Below are 20,515 nucleotides of genomic sequence, written 5' to 3'. Positions count from 1 at the left end.
ACCCTGATCTCTCTTTTGAAGAACATATCAAGACCATTTCGAGGACAGCTTTTTCCATCTACGTAACATTGCAAAAATCAGAAACTTTCTGTCCAAAAATGATGCAGAAAAATTAATCCATGCTTTTGTCACTTCTAGGTTAGACTACTGCAATGCTCTATTTTCCGGCTACCCGGATAAAGCACTAAATAAACTTCAGTTAGTGCTGAATACGGCTGCTAGAATCCTGACTAGAACCAAAAAATTTGATCATATTACTCCAGTGCTAGCCTCTCTACACTGGCTTCCTGTCAAAGCAAGGGCTGATTTCAAGGTTTTACTGCTAACCTACAAAGCATTACATGGGCTTGCTCCTACCTATCTCTCTGATTTGGTCCTGCCGTACATACCTACACGTACGCTACGGTCACAAGACGCAGGCCTCCTAATTGTCCCTAGAATTTCTAAGCAAACAGCTGGAGGCAGGGCTTTCTCCTATAGAGCTCCATTTTTATGGAACGGTCTGCCTACCCATGTCAGAGACGCAAACTCGGTCTCAACCTTTAAGTCTTTACTGAAGACTCATCTCTTCAGTGGGTCATATGATTGAGTGTAGTCTGGCCCAGGAGTGGGAAGGTGAACGGAAAGGCTCTGGAGCAACGAACCGCCCTTGCTGTCTCTGCCTGGCCGATTCCCCTCTTTCCACTGGGATTCTCTGCCTCTACCCTGTTACGGGGCTGAGTCACTGGCTTACTGGGGCTCTCTCATGCCATCCCTGGGGGGGGTGCGTCACCTGGGTGGGTTGATTCACTGTTGTGGTCGGCCTGTCTGGGTTGGCGCCCCCTTGGGTTGTGCCGTGGCGGAGATCTTTGTGGGCTATACTCGGCCTTGTCTCAGGATGGTAAGTTGGTGGTTGAAGATATCCCTCTAGTGGTGTGGGGGCTGTGCTTTGGCAAAGTGGGTGGGGTTATATCCTTCCTGTTTGGCCCTGTCCGGGGTGTCCTCGGATGGGGCCACAGTTTCTCCTGACCCCTCCTGTCTCAGCCTCCAGTATTTATGCTGCATTAGTTTATGTGTCGGGGGGCTAGGGTCAGTTTGTTATATCTGGAGTACTTCTCCTGTCCTATTCGGTGTCCTGTGTGAATCTAAGTGTGCGTTCTCTAATTCTCTCCTTCTCTCTTTCTTTCTCTCTCTCGGAGGACCTGAGCCCTAGGACCATGCCCCAGGACTACCTGACATGATGACTCCTTGCTGTCCCCAGTCCACCTGGCCATGCTGCTGCTCCAGTTTCAACTGGCCTGGGCCCTAGGACCATGTCCCAGGACTACCTGACATGATGACTCCTTGCTGTCCCCAGTCCACCTGGCCATGCTGCTGCTCCAGTTTCAACTGTTCTGCCTTACTATTATTCAACCATGCTGGTCATTTATGAACATTTGAACATCTTGGCCACGTTCTGTTATAATCTCCACCCGGCACAGCCAGAAGAGGACTGGCCACCCCACATATGCTCTCTCTAATTCTCTCTTTCTTTCTCTCTCTCGGAGGACCTGAGCCCTAGGACCGTGCCCCAGGACTACCTGACATGATGACTCCTTGCTGTCCCCAGTCCACCTGGCCATGCTGCTGCTCCAGTTTCAACTGTTCTGCCTTATTATTATTCGACCATGCTGGTCATTTATGAACATTTGAACATCTTGGTCATGTTCTGTTATAATCTCTACCCGGCACAGCCAGAAGAGGACTGGCCACCCCACATAGCCTGGTTCCTCTCTAGGTTTCTTCCTAGGTTTTGGCCTTTCTAGGGAGTTTTTCCTAGCCACCGTGCTTTTACACCTGCATTGTTTGCTGTTTGGGGTTTTAGGCTGGGTTTCTGTACAGCACTTTGAGATATCAGCTGATGTACGAAGGGCTATATAAATAAATTTGATTTGATTTGATTTGATTTTGATTTATAATTCCCGTGCATTGAAACGCCTCAATTCTCCCCTTTAAATAACTATATTTGCTTGCAGTACAGTTGATCAACCACTAGAAGTTATGTGTTCTGCGTTCTCTGCATGAGTGAGTGCACGTAGTAGATGGACCGTAGAGATCACAGTAGTAAGGCACACAAAAAATGCAGGAGGCGGGAACAGTAAATAAATAAACCAGTGTCCAGCGCCGGTGGATGCTCAGCGCAACAAGTTCGCTTGTTAGTCAACCCGAAATGTCATCTACTCGGTGCTCCTGCCTTTGTGTTTGACAGCTCGACAACTCTGACAACCGCTTTTCCCCTCTTCCAGTCTTGTCTACCATTTTCCCTTTACCCACGGACTTCTTCCTTTAGAGGACGATTAGGTGGACATTCGACCCTAATTTCTCTTCCCGGAGTCCGCCGCGGAAATGATATACTCGACAGCATATCTACCCAGATTCCACGGTAGGTTCTTATCCATGTCGAGACCGCAGACATGGTCAACGAGAGGCAGATTTATTTCTGCCTCGCGTTCCTGTCACTGTATTTATTTACCCGTTATTTTACAAGATAGACAAGTTAATTGGTTAATATGACCGACGGTTGAAGGTAATGAACAGGTGATTCAAGTCGGACTGTAACGATATTATTATGTTATTACATAACGGATAGGTTAGTGCTTGGCCATTCAATGATCCATTTGAGTGACATAATGCACATCTTCGACACTCCTGCCACTGTGCTGTGGTAGTCTATGCACTCATCCTGTCATTCGTCCGTGCCAACTTTGTGCACAGTTCCTCTAGGACAATGGAAAAAGGTGTGCAGAGAGAGATTTCCAGTGTGCTGACAATGTGAAATCATGGCTGCTAAAATAGACTTGCTCGGTTCTCAGTAGTTTCTACTTTGGGAATGGAAACTTGTCACCCAGCACATGATAGCACATGATGTTCCACTCATGGCTATGTCAGATATGGAGTTGGGTTATTATGATTCGTTTAGCCAACAGCCCCATGTACGTTTAGTGTCTGTCTGAAAGGTAATGCCATGCATTTTTCTAATGGTTCGTGTCAAACGGGTCATGAAATTCCAGAGAGTGGTTAATAATTAGACACAAGTGCGTTTGAATCCATTTGGCATACTTTTGTATATGTAAGTGTAGCTTCCTCTCTGATCTCCATGCAACCGCTCATAGACTGAACCACGTGATTATTATTCGCCCCATCTGACACAATGTATCATCCAGCTGCAACATGTAGCCCAGTGCTCCCTTGGCCTTGCGTATTATGAAAGACTTCAAATAAATCGTGTTGACGGCATTGAAAAACCATCCTGTGGCTTTTTCCAAATACCGCGGTGTACGGTATATGCTGTATGTCGCCCAAGCCTATCACACAATACCAATTACAGCCATCACAATTGTAAAGCTCTCTTTATTGAAAGGTTAAACAGGTTAACATTGCCTATGGCCCAACCTCTATTATGAGTGTCTGAAAGAGATGGATCCATTATTCTGTCCCATTTATAATGGGGAATAGTCCGTTTTATTGTACTTGTATTGGAAATGAAAGATGCTAATTGAGCACTGCAGGCTATGTTTGGCCAGCCTAATATTCTGAAGTGAAGTAGGTTGGCCGCTTCAAAGAGAACCCATTTCTAAAACTGTGGACACGGCTCTCGGCAGCGAGGTCATTTACATCTCAAGGTTCTGTGTCCGCTCCTGTTGTAGATATAACGGCTGTCTGAAAGTCGAAGTTGGACAGAACAGCCTCGACTAAACCAAACAGTAAAATGGACTTCGTGGGCGAAGATGATACTTTACTAGTAAATGATTGAATTCATTACTACTGACATTGGATCATGTGGATACATTCCTTCTTGCTTGCCATGCAACTTCCTTAGACCTATCCACCACACAATGCCCCCTGTCTATTGGTATGCATCTCCCATAATGACTGATTTACTGTGTGGCCTGGTGTGATGTTGTTTACAGTTTCCGGTCCACTAGGCTGAAGCCAAAATCTTTATCTAGGGGGAAATGGTTCCCCTCCACAGAATTTGAGACAGGCCGTTTCCCCCTAGCGTTGTTTGGAATGGACTCCTCGTTTGGGGACAGGGAGCACAGAAGGGATGAGATCACTCGAGGACACTTTTAAACAAGAGACCCATTGAAGGAGGTTTAGAAGCATTCTGGCTCTGATTTGGGGTCAGTAGCAGCACTACACAATATAACTGTTTGTGTTTGTTTAGTTGTAAAACCGCCGCCCCTTGAATGTCTTTTGGACCCCTAAAGTTACTAGTCGTTAGAACTCCCGAAGAGCAGCCATGATCTATCGTTCGGGTGAGCACTACTTTATTTTGTCTTCTGGGGGCAACAAGTTATGACGGAAGAGAAGCTGCATGTGTCTAACTATAGTTGACAAACAAATGGCCTAACAAATGTTGGATATTTGGTATAAAGCCTCGTTTGTTCCTTTTTCGTTTTTTTTAAAACTTTAGTTTATTTGGTAAATATTTTCTAAACTCTTCTTGAACTGCGCCGTAGGTTAAGTGCTTGTAAGTAAAGCATTTCACGGTATTGTCTGCACCTTGTTGTATTATAATACGGCCTACCAAATGTCAGAAATGATCAGCAGAAACTTTTCTAAAATAGGGGTGAAAGTAGCCAGTAGGCTACTACACCAAATTCCATGATTATGGAATTATTATGGTGGATTTAACTGCGCAGGTGCCCTACTTTTCAAAGTGATTTGTTTGACAATCAGATGAAAACATCACACAACAACCATGATATGCGAAACTGAGCCTGCGCAGACCACACAAAAACAACAGTAAATGCGCTAAGATGTTTACATGCAACAGTATCCCGTCTAAGACCAGGCATCTTAACCGGGTTTCTCATAACCGGGATACAAGCTTTTTTGGGGGGTTATTGGGATATGATGTTTATATGCGTCAAACTCAAAAGCAGAATACTTGAGTATCCCGAATAATTATGAGATATTGGTGTGTATGTAAATGTGGTCAGTGGTCACCATAATACCCTGCAAGTTATAATCAGCCAATAAAGATCAGGCAGTTGAGCAAAAAATAAAGACATATCTTGAAATAAACATGGACATGAATCCGATTGGTATTTGACCGTTAACTTGCAGTGTTGATGGAGTTGTTGTAGCTTGCTTGCTAGCTTATTCCATCCCCATACACCATGCTAAATCCAAGTGGCCAGTTTGTTTTGCATGGCACGTTTTTAAAAATCATCTACTAGCAACATAACATGACAAAACTCTTTGGGCACTTTGGTATCTACTTCCCCGATTCGCCTCCATCACCGAAGCCACCAGCAGGCTGTTCTTTTCTTGACTTCAAAGCCGCAGTGTATTGTTGGTATATGAGTTTTTTGATAAATGTAATTCAAATTGCGAAAACAGAAGTATTTTTTTATAAACTTTTGCGCAAAAAAAAGCAGTTTTGAAGGAATATAATCAGTCGACGTTGTTTTAGATTTGTGGAATATATATTGTGCAACCTTTCCTTTAACAGCACAAGTGAGGCTGGATTATTGATAAAATCTCTGAATGAAATATACTTTTGAACATCCAGTGGTTGTTTTTAATATTTTATCTAGATTATTTTTATCCATCATCTCAATGCTAGCCTGGTCCTAGATGTCTGTCGATCTCTGTGTGACAATGACCATGGGAGTTGGCAAGACAGCACACACAGATCTGGGACCAGGCCATCTCAGTGCACGTTACTCTGATCCTGGCGGAGCTAGGACGCCAGACAGCACACACAGATCTGGGACCAGGCCATCTCAGTGCACGTTACTCTGATCCTGGCGGAGCTAGGACGCCAGACAGCACACACAGATCTGGGACCAGGCCATCTCAGTGCACGTTACTCTGATCCTGGCGGAGATAGAACACCAGAGAGCCAGTCAGTCACCAAGGGGCTTACTGAACTTCAGAGAACATGACGCTTTGAATAAAAGTGGGAAGAGAAGAGCATGTTTCGCAGATGAAACCAGGAGATACCTGGTCTGGGGAGTCACCGGGCATTCACCTACACTGACCTCAGATCCAGTTCTTCCTACTTGACTGGCAAATTAGGAGAAAGTTCTAGAAAGGACAGATGGAGAGAGCAAAGTTGTGTAACTAATCAAATGAAAAAGCACAGCATTTACACAGAGTGTACAAAACATTAGGAACACCTTCCTAATATTGAGTTGCACCTCCTTTTGCTCCCAGAACAGCCTCAATTAGTCGGGGAATGGACTCTAGAATGTGTCAAGCTTCCCACAGGGATGCTGGCCCATGTTGACACCAATGCTTCCCACAGTTGTGTCAAGTTGGCTGGATGTCCTTTGGGTGGTGGACCATTATTGATACACACAGGAAACTGTTGATTAAAGTGGATGTAACAAGTGACATCAATAAGAGATCATAGCTTTCACCTGGATTCACCTGGTCGGCCTGTCATGGAAAGAGTTCCTAATGTTTTGTACACTCAGTGTATCTAGGACCTCTGCACCAGGCAGTGTCAGAGGAAGGCCCCGAAAATGGTCAAAGACCCCAGCCACCTCAGTCATACATAGACTGTTCTCTCTACTACCGCATGGCAAGCAGTACCGGAGTGCCAAGTGTAGGACAAAAAAGCTTCTCAACAGTTTTTACCCCCAAGCCATAAGATTCCTGAACAGGTAATTAAATGGCTACCCAGACTATTTGCATTGTGTGCCCCCCCCCCCCCCCAACCCCTCTTTTACGCTCCAGCTACTCTCTGTTTAACATAAATGCATAGTCACTTTAACCATATCTACATGTACATACTACCTCAATCAGCCCGACTAACCGGTGCCTGTATGTAGCCTCGCTACTGTATATAGCCTCCCTACTGTTATTTTTCACTGTCTTTTTACTGTTGTTTTATTTCTTTACCTGTTGTTCACCAAATACCTTTTTTGCACTGTTGGTTAGAGCCTGTAAGTAAGCATTTCACTGTAAGGTCTTACACCTGTTGTATTCGGCGCACGTGACAAGTAAACTCTGATTTGATTTCTCAAAGGGGAATGTGTTGCTGTAAACCGTGTATCTGGATTAAATCCGAAGGGAACAGACAGGTGCAGGCATAGACAAGTTGAATGATAGTTTGTTAATGCTAGGGATGTAACAAATAAAAAAAATGAAACCACCATTTTTTAAATCGGTTTTCCACATTAATTCACAATGCAGCTGCGCTTCTGCCAGCAACAGTTTGGGCCTCACGGTGCATCACTTTCAGGTGGTTAAGCATTGAACCTGTACTACCATTACCTCAATTCCACCTAGAAAAGTTAGCATTTCGTTCTCATTTACCTTCTCAAAGTAAGGTCATACAGGACTTCACCGGTGTCCCTTGCCTTTTTCTGACATTTTCCCAACTGTTAACGACGATGACGTAGAGGTGGAGAGTCGACTCCAATTGAATTGATTTCTCGACTCCTTTCATGCTGACTCCCGGTGTAGACTCTCATTTCTGAGTGTCAAGATTCGATTCCCGCTAGGACACCACTTCAACGATTCAGTATTTTTGGAACGGAGGAGACTGATTAGTTGCCGTACTTCCGAAAATGGAAACACGTGCATCTTTCATAGCGAGCTAGCGAGGGATGGAGAGAGAGAGAGGGGAGGGGCCACAAGTATAGGCAGGTAGACCGGTGACCGAGTCAGAACTGTGCACGAGGCCCATCTATGGACAATCAAAAGCTGGTTCTCGCAATGGACAGCTGTATCTCGTTTGGCTTGCAATGTCTCGCAACTTCAGTCAAGCAGGGCCTATCATCAGTGAATAGGCCAGGATGTTAAGATGCAACACGTTGCTCTCCCAGTCACACAGAGTATCTGCGTAAGTGTAAGGGTTCGCGTTACGCTGTTTACAGCGTGGTAGCCAGGACACCAGAGCCTCGTGCTTCGAACACTCTTAGTTGCTGCGGAGATTGACCCATTATACTGTTTGTTTTCTGCATCTTCTCTAATCACAGTAGCGTAGGGTGAAGGTGGTTTATTGGTTGCTTTGGCCTTGAGTGTGGAGATCTAGGAGAGTGTCTAAGCACGGCTTTATCGATCACAGCTTCCACAGTCATGTTGCTGGTGATGCAGGTTAACAGACTTGCCTAGTTAAATATAAAAAAGTTTTTAAAAAATGTAATAATAATAATATCGCTGAGTCTATATTTAAATTACGCATCTTTCCCTTTATGGCCTATCGTCTAGTTAGGCAAAAAAATAATGAAAATAATATGTTTTGTGATAACGGCACTGTGTTTTTCGTTTAGGAATTTTTAGTAACGTTAAGGATCCCAATTTCGTTTTCAAAGTTGTAATGTTCACACTCCTTGTTCCTATATCGTAGTGATCACACTTCAGTGGTCACACATCAACCTGCATCAGGAAGCTGCGATCGATAAAGCCGTGCTTAGACACTCTCCTAGATCTCCACACTCAAGGCCAAATGAACCAATAAACCACCTTCACCCTACGCCACTGTTTAGAGAAGAGAAATGGGGATGAGACTAATTAGATCTATTTATGTTCCCAGCCACATCACAGGAAATGGGTTTCCAAGAATCAGGGAGCCATGGAAACCGTAGTCGTGGTTTGTCTCGATGGAGCTTGTACCGGTCTTCTCAGGCAGTGTGTGTGTGAACTCCGCAGCTGTTGCAGATAGGATCACATCAGGAGATGGGTGAAAAGGGTGGCCTGGAGAGAAAGGAAAAGAAAGGAACAGAGAGGCGTCAACTCTTCTTAAAGATGCTGTCCGGGATCTTAAGCACTTACTTCATAACATTTTGTACGGAACATTTCATATGAAATGGATGGCACAATTTTCGAGGGACCTGTTTTTGCTTGTGAGCACTACTTCTAAAACTACTGGGTGACAATATACAAAAGCTCTGGAGCATCACTTCAATGACAGCTGAAGCCGACAGGAACAGGAAACCAGATACACTTATACAGTACGACAACAGACTGACATATATTTTTCACATCTTATCCCATGTTTTTACTCTGAAATACATTTCTGCACATTCACTCTACTATTTCTATCTACGATATCAACACTATCAGAATTCTGTTCCTATGTATTTATTTTTTCTGTTTAGCACAGTTTTAAATTGTGACTCCCTTTTGAAGGCATTTGTGTTTGTCTAAGGGAACGGAAAGGCTACACTTGCTCGCAGATGGCCCGTTTCGCAAACCCTCGCAAGGTCCTCTGTTTTGTGTGCTACCTGACCTTTTCGCGAGTTCACCTGCACTCCTCATATAGCCCAGGCTGTGTTTGCACCGGGTTTCTATCGGTTGACCACTAAATGAGGTGTCTCCTCATGTCCACTTTAGAACTCGGTAACGAGAAGAAGAAAATGCCCGACTCGAATGGCCTTTTCTCGGGCTGTTGCCATGGCGACTGAGAGAGGAAAATACCTGCGTGCATAGCGGCCCGTACGTGACTGTGTGGCAGAGTGAGATTTTGCAAGCACTGGGGACAAAAGACAATATGTGCAAAATATGTCCAACACTCACGGAACTGCCAAGAGCTTTTTTTTTGTGTGGTGATGCGTTTGGTCTTTTGTCGAGGGAGGAAGCCTTTGTCTATCCAGAGTGCAGGGCCACTGGACAGAGAATAACGAGCCAGGCTTGGCATGCAGTAGAGAGTAAGTTCCTTATATTGCTCCGTTCTCTTTTCACTGCCATTATTAAAAAACGTCGCCCTCCCGAAACGTGTTGGTGGCCCTGTAATCTAACCTCATCGTCTCCTGTATTATTTCCCTCCAACAATAAGATCACTATTCCGTCTCGTTTGGCCGTTTCTCTATCTTTGAGGTCGTGGGGATATAAAACTCCCTTTGTGTCCGGACAGTCCGGGTGGGTAGTGTCTCTTGCCAACTCTACCCCATGGCAGTCCCGACTCCCGTCACATTGCAGCTAAAGAAAACACAATGCCAGCTAGTCCTCCGGACCAGCCCTGAGCTTTTCCCTGAGCTGCATTTTGGACATCCTCCAAATGGCACAATGATCTCTTCTTCAGTGTCATTGGGTGATGTAGCATTGGTGATGATTGGGAACCTGGCAAGGTATAATTGACTAAGTACAGAATACAGAATATGGGGTTGATAGACCTAGAGCTGCAAATGCCTCGCCTGCCCTGGTTAAAGTAGGGCTGATTCAGCCCTTTTGAATTTGAATGTGAGCGTAGTTATTTACTTTTCACATTGAATCGTGTGTGTGTGTGTGTGTGTGTGTGTGTGTGTGTGTGTGTGTGTGTGTGTGTGTGCATTTGTCATTCTCTCATCTCATAAGGCTCACACATACAGACTCATCAACCTCGTTACTTTTGGCAACTCATTGTGTCTCTGCTGCCTCTCCGTTTGCTGCCACCACACTATTTACACTCTGCATCACTACCTGTCTCCGTGTTTGTCATCTCCCGTTATCAACTCGCTGTCATGCCATGTACATCCTCTGTCGGCCTATCTGTCTCAATGTAAACTCTCCACTGTCTGGCATCCCCGGCTGAACCGCCAGGGTTAACCGTTGTCCTTTGACTGCTTGAAAGAATATCTCGTGAATGGGTGTTTTTATCATGTACACCAATGAAGAATGTGGGGTCTTCAGCATCTTCAGAGGAACAAAGTTGAAATCCTTGAAAGGTTTTTAGGGCGAGAAGGGATTTTGCAGCAGGTGGAGTTTGACAGACCTGTGGCGCCAAGCATGTATTAAACACGGGCTTGAATGGAGACAGGGTCAAGCTCAGTGGTGGTCTTATCTCAGATTCACTTCCGTCTTATCAGCCTTCCTCGTCTGCTTGAACTGCATCTGTTCAGCAAACGGACTTTGTTTTATTCCCTTCAGAACACTGAAGAGAAGTTGAAACAATGGTATTTTGTTTGATGTGCCCGCTAATTACTGTTTCTAAATGTGTTCATTGTTCACCCAGTCGAAGGAGTCTACGTGCTTTGCCAAGCTAACGGTTCTGAAGCCGTGCGAGCGGCCCACGCTTCAACCTTTCTCTCTGCGGTCTTTTAATGATGGTCGAACCTCTATATTTAGTCGTTATCTCCCACACTCCCTCCCTCGCCTCCTTCCCCTTCCCACCTTTTCAATAAGCTGGGCTGTTAGCTGAACTGACAGCCTGATCCTCACATCACTTCTCCGCCCGGCTTGTCAGTTATCACCTACCTTGTCTCTCCGTTCCCAGCCAACCAATCAACTGTCACCTACCTTGTCTCTCCATTCCATGCTAGCCAATCAACTGTTAGCGTGCCTGTCTTCCCTCAGACAGCCACCCAGTCTGCGGTTGTTATTCTCATTAGTGACTTTCTACTCTCTTGGAGAATGGTATTAGCTAATGAAAGAGGGCTTTGTTGTTTCAGGTCAGGGCCAGTTTAGTGGATTGACAGGAAACCACACTCTGTTGCGGTTGTCTCAACTCGTGAGCAGAACAACTGGAATCCCACAGTTATTAGCGTGTGGATACCCAAAGCTGGTCAATTAATTAGGGGTCCATCAAGGTGTGTGACTCTCAGGAAACCAAACGTTTGGTTTGAAGGTGACAAAGCTGAACACAGAAGCATGTCTGTTCTACGAAATATATTCCCAAATAAATGTATTCTCAAATATTGTGTTTTCTCTGTTACGCTGTGTAAACTGAACTGAACTGACATGTACTACCATTCAAAAGTTTGGGTTCGCTTAGAAAAGTCCTTGTTTTTGAAAGAAGAAGCAACATTTTTTGTCCATTTAAACAAAACAGCAGATTGATCAGAAATACAGTGTAGGCATTGTTCATGTTGTAAATGACTATTGTAGCTGTAAACTGCTGATTTTGTATTGGAATATCTGCATAGGTGTAGAGAAGCCCATAATCAGCAACCATCACTCCAGTGTTCCAATGGCACGTTGTGTTAGCTAATCCAGGTTTATCATTTTAAAAGGCTAATTGATCATTAGAAAATCATTTTGCAATTATGTTAGCACAGCTGAAAACTGTTGTTCTGATTAAAGAAGCAATACAACTGGACTTCTTTAGACTAGTTGAGTAATTGGAGCATCAGCATTTGTGGGTTCGATTACAGGCTCTTAACGGCTGGAAAAAACAAAGAACTTTCTTCTGAAACTCGTCAGTATATTCTTGTTCTGAGAAATGAAGGCTATTCCATGCGATAAATTGCCAAGAAAATGAAGATCTCGTACAAGGCTGTGTACTACTCCCTTCACAAAACAGCGCAAACTGGCTCTAAGCAGAGCACAACTGAGCAAGAGGACAAGTACATTAGAGTGTCTAGTTTGAGAAACAGACGCCTCACAAGTCCTCAACTGGCAGCTTCATTAAATAGTACCCGCAACACCAGTCTCAACGTCAACAGTGAAGAGGCAACTCCGGGATGCTGGCCTTCTAGGCAGAGTCTTTCTGTCAAGTGTCTGCGTTCTTTTGCCCATCTTAATCTTTTCTTTTTATTGGCCAGTCTGAGATATGGCTTTTTCTTTGCAACTCTGCCTAATTTGTACATGTAGGTAGGGCTAAAGTGACTATATATAGATAATAAACAGCGAGTAGCAGCAGTGTAAAAACAAATGGGAGGGTCATTGTAAATAGTGCAGGTGGTCATTTTATTAATTGTTCAGCAGTCTTATGGCTTTGGGGTAGAAGCTGTTAAGAAGCCTTTTGGTCCTAGACTTTGGCGCTTGCTGTGCGGTACCAGAGAGAACAGGTGATGATTTGCGTGACTGGAGTCCTTGACAATTTTTTGGTCTTTCCTCTGACACAGTATATAGGTCCTGGATGGCAGAAAGCTTGGCCCCAGTGATGTACTGGGCTGTATGCACTACCCTCTGTAGCGCCTTATGGTCAGATGCCGACAATTTGCCATATCGGTCAGGATGCTCTCGATAGTGCAGCTGTAGAACATTTTGAGAATCTGGGGACCCATTCCAAATCTTTTCAGTCTCCTGAGGTGTTGTCGTGCCCTCTTCAAGACTGTCTTGGTGTGTTTGGAGCATGATAGTTTGTTGGTGATACGGACACCAAGAAACGTGAAACTCTCCACACGCTCCACTTCAGCCCCGTCAATATTAATGGTGGCATGTTCGGTCCTCTTTTTCCTATTGTCCACGATCAGCTCCCTTGTCTTTCTCTGCCAGGTCTCTGACCTCCTCCGTATAGGCTGTCTCATCGTTGTCGATAATCAGGCCTACCACTGTTGTGTCGTCAGCTAACTTAATGATGGTGTTGGAGTCGTGCTTGGCCATGCAGTCGTGGGCGAACAGGGAGTACAGGAGGGGACTGAGCACGCACCCCTGAGGGGCCCCAGTGTAGAGGATCAGCGTGCGTAGCAGATGTGTTGTTGCCTACCCTTACCACCTGGGGGGGCGGCCCTGTCAGGAAGTCCAGGATCCAGTTGCAGAGGGAGGTGTTTAGTCCCAGGGTCCTTAGCTTAGTGATGAGTTTTGTGGGCACTATGGTGTTGAACGCTGAGCTGTAGTCAATGATTAGCATTCTCACATAAGGTGTTCCTTTTGTCCAGGTGGGAAAGGGCATTGTGGAGTGCGATTGAGATTGCATCATCTGTGGATCTGTTGGGGCGGTATGCAAATTGGAGTGAGTCTAGGGTATCCGGGATGATGCTGTTGATGTGAGGCATGACCAGCCTTTCAACGCACTTCATGGCTACCAAAGTGAGTGCTACGGGGCGGTTATCATTTAAGCAGGTTACCTTCGCTTCCTTGGGAACAGGGACTTTGGTTGTCTGCTTGAAACATGTCGGTATTACAGACTCGGTCAGGGAGAGGTTGAAAATGTCAGTGAAGACACTAAAAGTAATCAATGCCTGTACTTTATCACTTAGGATGCAACTTTCCAGTGATACTATTTTTTTTCTATGTAATGTTGTTATTTAAACAAAATCAGACAACCCCATAGTAGAGTAGTTGACCCATTTACCTAGTCAGCTTGTTGTTGTGTGCTCTATGCGACAAAAATATTCCTCGTTGCAAGAGTTGCGAGAGCCATAGATAGGGAGGGAAACATGTAGTCTTTTAGACAAGCAGTCTTGGCTCAACAATTCTTAATACAATCGCGGGAAAACCGGTTTTGAAAGCAGTTTTGACCTTTGTTAAAAAAAGAGGGGGGATCCCATCATTTTACAAATGCTGTTACAACTAGGGCTGGAGATTTCCAGGGTTCTCACAATATGATATTATCACAATAATTCTGTATGTATTGCAATTCGATACTGTGATTCTATCGTGATTCGATGTTCCAGTCATATTGCTCGCCATATGTCTACTGCAGAGGGACGAGAGAGAGACAAAATAAAACCAGTCATGGGAATAAAATTGTTGAAAACAAATTGCCTCCGGATTTAAAAAGAAGATGGAGAACAAGCTATGAAGGCAAGATACTGGATTTTAGACACAGGCACAGCCAACTAGCACAAAAATAATATTGTGATGTTGTCAAAACGATGCGATATACTGTTAAAATGTATAGCCCGATATGTAACCGATTCCCCCCCTTCACTAATAGTCTTTTGCACAGTGCAACATTTTTCACTGACTTCAGATCTGCTAAGAGTACAGAGAGTACTAAGCCTTTGGAACTGTTTATGAAAGGAAAGGTCCAGGGACAGCAAGGGAAATGAGCAAATGGGAAATTGTGTCTGGGTACAATTGCATTACCCACACATATTAAGGAGAGTGGGTGTCACTAGCTCTTCCTCAGAAGTGCCTTTCTCCCATTTTTTAGCCCCCTTCCCACTTTCTGAACAGTTATTGGCATCCTTGATAAAGATGAGCATATCAAACAAGTCAACCATTTCTTTGTGGATTTTGATTAGTGCTTGGGGTTATTGTCTTTCTGGAAGATCCACTTGCGGCCAAATGTCAGCATCCTGAGAGAGGCAACCAAAACCTATAGACTCTTATGGTTGCTAAAATGGTAAGAGATATGTCTATGCTCTGCTTTCTTCACATCTCAGTCAACCAGACAGGTCCGACAGGCCCGGTCATGTGCGACAAAGAGGGACATAGGTCAATTGCAGTTGGTCCAGAACAGGGTAGCACGTATTGCACTTAGATGTTGATGTGTTGAAGGTATCAAACTGTCTGTTCAAGCAGTTGGCACACAGTTCGGACACTTTTAGGCAATCAGAAGTCTCTTCACAGTCCCCAGGTTCAGAACAGCGGGTGGGAAATGCACAGTAATAAATAGAGCCATGTCTACATGGAACTCTCTGCCACCCCAGGTAACTCAAGCTAGCAATAAAAACAGATCAAATAACACCTTATGGCACAATAGGGACTGTGAAGAGGCTCAGATATTTGTATTGTAATTTACACGGTATTATGTATTTTATTATGTAGGTGGGTGGCCTTGCACAAATCCTTGGCTTATACGAGCCCGAACGCCTCAGAGGGCAGGAGCCATCTCCTGTTTCTGAAGAGTGAGGCAGAGTCAGGAGATTATGAATATCATGTATTTTATTTGTTGTGTTTTGTTTCCTGTTTGGACCCCAGGAAGAGTAGCTGCTGCCTTGGTAGCGGATAATTGGGGAACCCAATAAATACTACTACTCGGTTTTTGGTAAAAATGTCCTGGTACTTGGTAAAGTTCATGATGCCGTTGACCTTAACAAGGGCCCCAGGACCAGCAAACTAGCCCCATAACATCAAAGATCCACCACCATATTTTACCGTAGATATGAGGTACATTTCTGCATATGCTTCTTTTTTCCAACGCCAAACCCACCATAAACATTTTGCAATAGCCATCTCAGTCTCCGGATTTGAACCCCATTGAAAACCTGTGGTTTGAATTGAAGATGGCAGCCAATAAGCGCAGACAAAGGATGTCAAGGATCTGAAAAGACTATGTATTGGGGTATGGTCTAAGATCCCTCCCAACGTGTTCTCCGATATCACAAAACATTTTAGAAACAGGCTCAGTGTCGTTGTCAAAGGGTAGGGTGCTGGAGTACTGAAAATCTGTTGATCAATTTGATCCCTATCTAAAAAACATATGTATATATATATATATATATTTATATATTATATTACTTGTTAAACACAATCTCTTTCTCTGAGAAATTGTATTAATATAAAATACATTTAAATTAGTTTTGAGCATGCAATATATTATTTATTTTACACAGTTTATTTTATACAGTCTTTTTTGCTCATCTTTATCAAGGGTGCCAATAATTATGGACCTAGCTGTAGCTGTGGACTATATCCTGGTAAAGTGGGTTTATAGGCCTTTTCATACCACTGAGCAGAGTGAAACCAAGCTGTACCGAGCTGGCCCTGTTACACATCCACCATTGTAGCTGAAAAAGACAATGTCAAAGGAAAATATCATCTGCCAGCACAGTTTGTCTCGAGTCAGCACTATAGTTAGAAAAGGGTATGTGTATGTACTTGAGTGAAGTATTTCTGTTGATAATTTAGTCTGTGTGTGAATGGGTTTTGTGTTTTGTTCTGTCCCCTCAGGCTGAAGATGATGGAACACCAGGAGCAGAGTGATGACATCAGTGTCCTGAGCCCGCTGGAGTTGCTGGCAGAGGCCGCCAAGGAGGATGATGGACACTGCCAACCACAGTTCAGGTGAGGCATCTCCACTACCTATGGCACAGAGTTAGGATCATCTAACCCCCTACCCTCTCAATCCTAATCTTAATTGTTGGGTACTAAAACTGACCTCAGAAGAACTGAACTAGGATCACTTCAACCTACTCCCTTCCCATACAGGGCTCCTGAGTGGCACAGCAGTCTAAGGCACTGCATCTCATTGCTAGAGGTGTCACTACAGACCTTGGTTCAATTCCAGGCTGTATCACAACCAGCCGGGATTGGGAGTCCCATAGGGCGGTGCACAATTGGTCGTCCGGGTTAGGGTTTGGCCAGGGTAGGCCGTCATTGTAAAAACAAATTTGTTCTGAACTGACTTGCCTAGTTAAATAAAGGTCACAAGTCAAATACAGTACACTTATACGGATCCTGGATATGATATACTCCATTGCCTTTGAGTGGTCAAAAAAATGTCTGTCCTCCCTTGTTCTTTTAGCAATTGTTAGGGCAAATAGAAGAGGCCTCCCTGCAGACCCCAGGGTGCTAAACAGATGGATAATGTCACCTCATGCTGTCATGATGTACACACTCAGTCAGTCATGGTTAATGTGGCTACTCTGGTCACACCGCAACCCCAGCGAGCAAAACTAGTTGCAATGACGTCATCATCATGGTTGTATAGCGGTTGCATAAAGACATGTTGTGAACATCTTTTTTTAGCAACCAGAAAATCACATTGTAATCTGTTTATATAACATCTTCTGAATCAGAAACAACAATTCTCAACCAGAAAAGAATGTAATTAAGATGCCATGTGTCATTGTTTGCTGCGCTGACTAAGGACAGGGTTGGCCAATTAGCAATTAGCGGTATGATGAAATACAGTGATATCGCCACCTCGTTTCACCATATTCAACAACACTGTCTTCTCCTCTTCAGTAGCCTACACGTCCCCACTTGCATTCTGCCCCACCTTGCGGTCTCCTCTGCATACAGGAGTGGTATAATTGCTAATGGCTTAGGATACAATAAAAGTCTGGAAAACGCCGGCAGCCTGGCACACAAAGACAGTTAAAGGTCTCTGCGGTCTATTTAGTTTTACATTGGTGTCGAGTAGAATAGAATCACACCTCGTGATTCAACATTGAGGACTAGGTGCGAATGCTGTCCTTGAGGTCTGGGACCCACCCTTTTTCCAAAGTGTAATTATAGTGACATTTTCCTTGACTCAGGAGGAGGATTAGCTTTCACATGCTTTCCTAGCAATTACTATATAGTATTTCTGGGAAATCTCTCTCGTCCTATTGATATCTCATTTTTATACGCTACCCATCTGTCAACATGCCGTCGAGAGAGAGAGAGACAGAGACCCCGTTACGGAGTAATGTCCTGACATAGATCCGTACCTACCCTGGCTTGTGACTCCCAGTCACTGTCAGACCTGGGGTAACCTCTCAATGGCAGAGACGAACAGACAGACAGACACATTCTGTCAGGAACACAGCCAACAGAGTCAGAGATCACGTCAGGCCTTTTAACACAGCGTCCTGGTTTTAACTGTCTGTCCAATAATACAGTACATTGCTATGCTATACAACACAATATAATACAATAGAAATCAATGACAATATAACTTTATCAATCCCTCCAGGAGCAATTTTGAAGGCATCATTGAGAGGACAAATTCGCAATGACATAAATTATTGGAACTGTTGGAACTAGAAGCACAAGCATTTCGCTACACTCGCATTAACATCTGATAACCATGTGTATGTGACCAATAAAATTGGATTTGATTTGAATTACATCCTGAACATACAATACAACGTGATAGTCCTACATTCATCCATACCATCAGACTATCATATCATATGTATGTATGTGCTGTGGCTATAGGATACACTGCTTGGAGAACTTGGGCTGTAATATGTATAACCAGAAATGAACCTTATTTTGAACAGCTATGTTATCCTATGAAATGAAACATGAGCTCTTTTGCCCCAGTGTTGTTTTGGTTCAGATTCAGTTAGTTTCAGCGAGTTGAGGCAGAATTCATAATGCCAGCCAGACTATTGAGTTTCCTTACAGATAACTACCCCCTTAGCATCTTAAATGTTAGTAAGCGATGCTATAGGGCTAATTTACCCTTCAGGTGATCTGAGATCTGTCTGAAGCGCTGATAATAACAGCACTATCGGTGAGGCAGCAGTGGTCTGTGCTGTTCTGGGAGTGTGACTGATAAACAGGCTCTCTGGCAGCACATGAAAGCCTAGAAGGGTGCGTGCTGAGGGAGGAAATACAGAGGGAATTAGGATCATTAGATATGAAAATGGAACCCCCCCCTCTCCCTCCACACACACACACACACAGAAAAGGCACACACACTCAAAACGCATGCACGCTATCATACACACACAAAGCCGTTGTGTCTCACTCAGAGAGTCTCACGTGTAAAGAGAATCCCTGTGGTGATACTGTCTGCCCGCTGCACTGAGCCAAAGAGGGAAAACCAGACCTGGTCAGAGAGATGAACTAGCTCTTTAAGAGGGAAATGCTGGAAAATAAGTGGGCAAAACCATTGTCTATGTTGTCTATTGTCTATGATGTCTATTGTCTATGTAAATGTGTTGTCTATGTCTATGTAGTCTATTGTCTATGATGTCTATTGACTTTGTTGTCCATTGTCTATGTTGTCTAGGTAAATATGTTGTCTATGTTGCGCCTCTGTCACTCGGTCGCATCGTTGCCATTGTTATTCGCTTGCTTCAGCTTATTGATGTGTGACTGATGGTTAATACCAAGTCTTTCTGAACGGGGGCTAATGGCTGTTTCGTAAAATGTACACTATTGTGGCCTGGAAATATGATCACATTGCTAACATAGACAAATAAAGAGTAGAAAACAACGTTGCCAGCATTGTGTGATGTCGTCGAGTTTAATTTAGAGGAGTGGCAATGTTGCTATGAGCTAGCAAAGTTAGTCAGAAATAGCTAGCAATGCTAACGTTAGCGAGCTTACATTTCAGCACTCTGCACTCAATCTTAGCTAGCTAGCTAAAGTTATAATGCATCTAAAGTCAGTTTGGAGATATCGCAATGATCAAAAAATATTTTCCTACAAATGATTTGCCTCCTTTTGAAATGTCATCGTGTTTCCAAGCCACAGTAATGCACTTTAGACTAGCACCCATTGAGACTGAATTGAGTAGAATGCTCAGCTGGACATCAGGCCTAAAACGAACGTTCAAAATAATATTATGATGTAATGAGCAACCCATGAATATGTTGTCTATGTAAATACAGGTTACTGCCAAAATAAAGGAAACACCAACATAAAGTGTCTTAATTGGGTATTGAGCCAGAACAGCTTCAATGCACTTTGGCATAGATTCTGCAAGTGTCTGGAACTCTTAGAGGGATGCAACACTATTCTTCCACAAAAAATTCCATAATTTGGTGTTTTGTTGATGGTGGTGGGAAAACGCTGTCTCAAGCGCTCCTATAAGTGTTCAATTGGGTTGAGATCTATTGACTGAGATGGCAATGGCATGTGGTTTACATTGTTTTCATGCTTTTCAAACCATTCAGTGACCACTGAAGTGTTTCCATTATTTTGGCAGTTACCTGTATGTACAGTGCATTCGGAAAGTATTCAGACCCCTGGACTTTTTCCACATTCTGTTACGTTACAGCCTTATTCTAAAATTGATAAAATAGTTTCCCCCTTCATCAGTCTACACACAATACCCCATAATGACAGAGAAAAAAAAAAACATTTTTGCAAATATATAAAAAGAAACCTGAAATATCATATTTGAATAAGTATTCAGACCCTTTACTCAGTACTTTGTTGAAGCAACTTTTGCAGCGATTACAACCTCAAGTCTTCTTAGCTATGACGCTACAAGCTTGGTACACCTGTATTGGGGGAGTTTCTCCCATTCTTCTCTGCAGATCCTCTCAAGCTCTGTCAGGTT

The 20,515-nt window shown here is 43.8% G+C and overlaps 1 protein-coding gene across 1 annotated transcript in view; it reads left to right on the top strand.

The window, feature by feature from the left end:
• Nucleotides 1-2,071: 2,071 nt before the first annotated feature.
• Nucleotides 2,072-20,515, top strand: part of LOC115134543 (GRAM domain-containing protein 2A) — a 58,525-nt gene continuing 40,081 nt past the window's right edge. Inside the window, exons 1-2 of the mRNA XM_029668638.2 lie at nucleotides 2,072-2,401; nucleotides 16,462-16,575. Coding sequence (XP_029524498.1) covers nucleotides 16,469-16,575 — 107 coding nt within the window. The 5' untranslated portion in view covers nucleotides 2,072-2,401; nucleotides 16,462-16,468. The remainder of the gene's footprint in view (nucleotides 2,402-16,461; nucleotides 16,576-20,515) is intronic.

The sequence above is a fragment of the Oncorhynchus nerka genome, linkage group LG9a (assembly GCF_034236695.1).
Source record: "Oncorhynchus nerka isolate Pitt River linkage group LG9a, Oner_Uvic_2.0, whole genome shotgun sequence".
NCBI classification, from domain to species: Eukaryota; Metazoa; Chordata; class Actinopteri; order Salmoniformes; family Salmonidae; genus Oncorhynchus; species Oncorhynchus nerka.
Note: the sequence above shows the minus strand (reverse complement) of the source record. Positions and strands in the feature narration are given on the sequence as shown.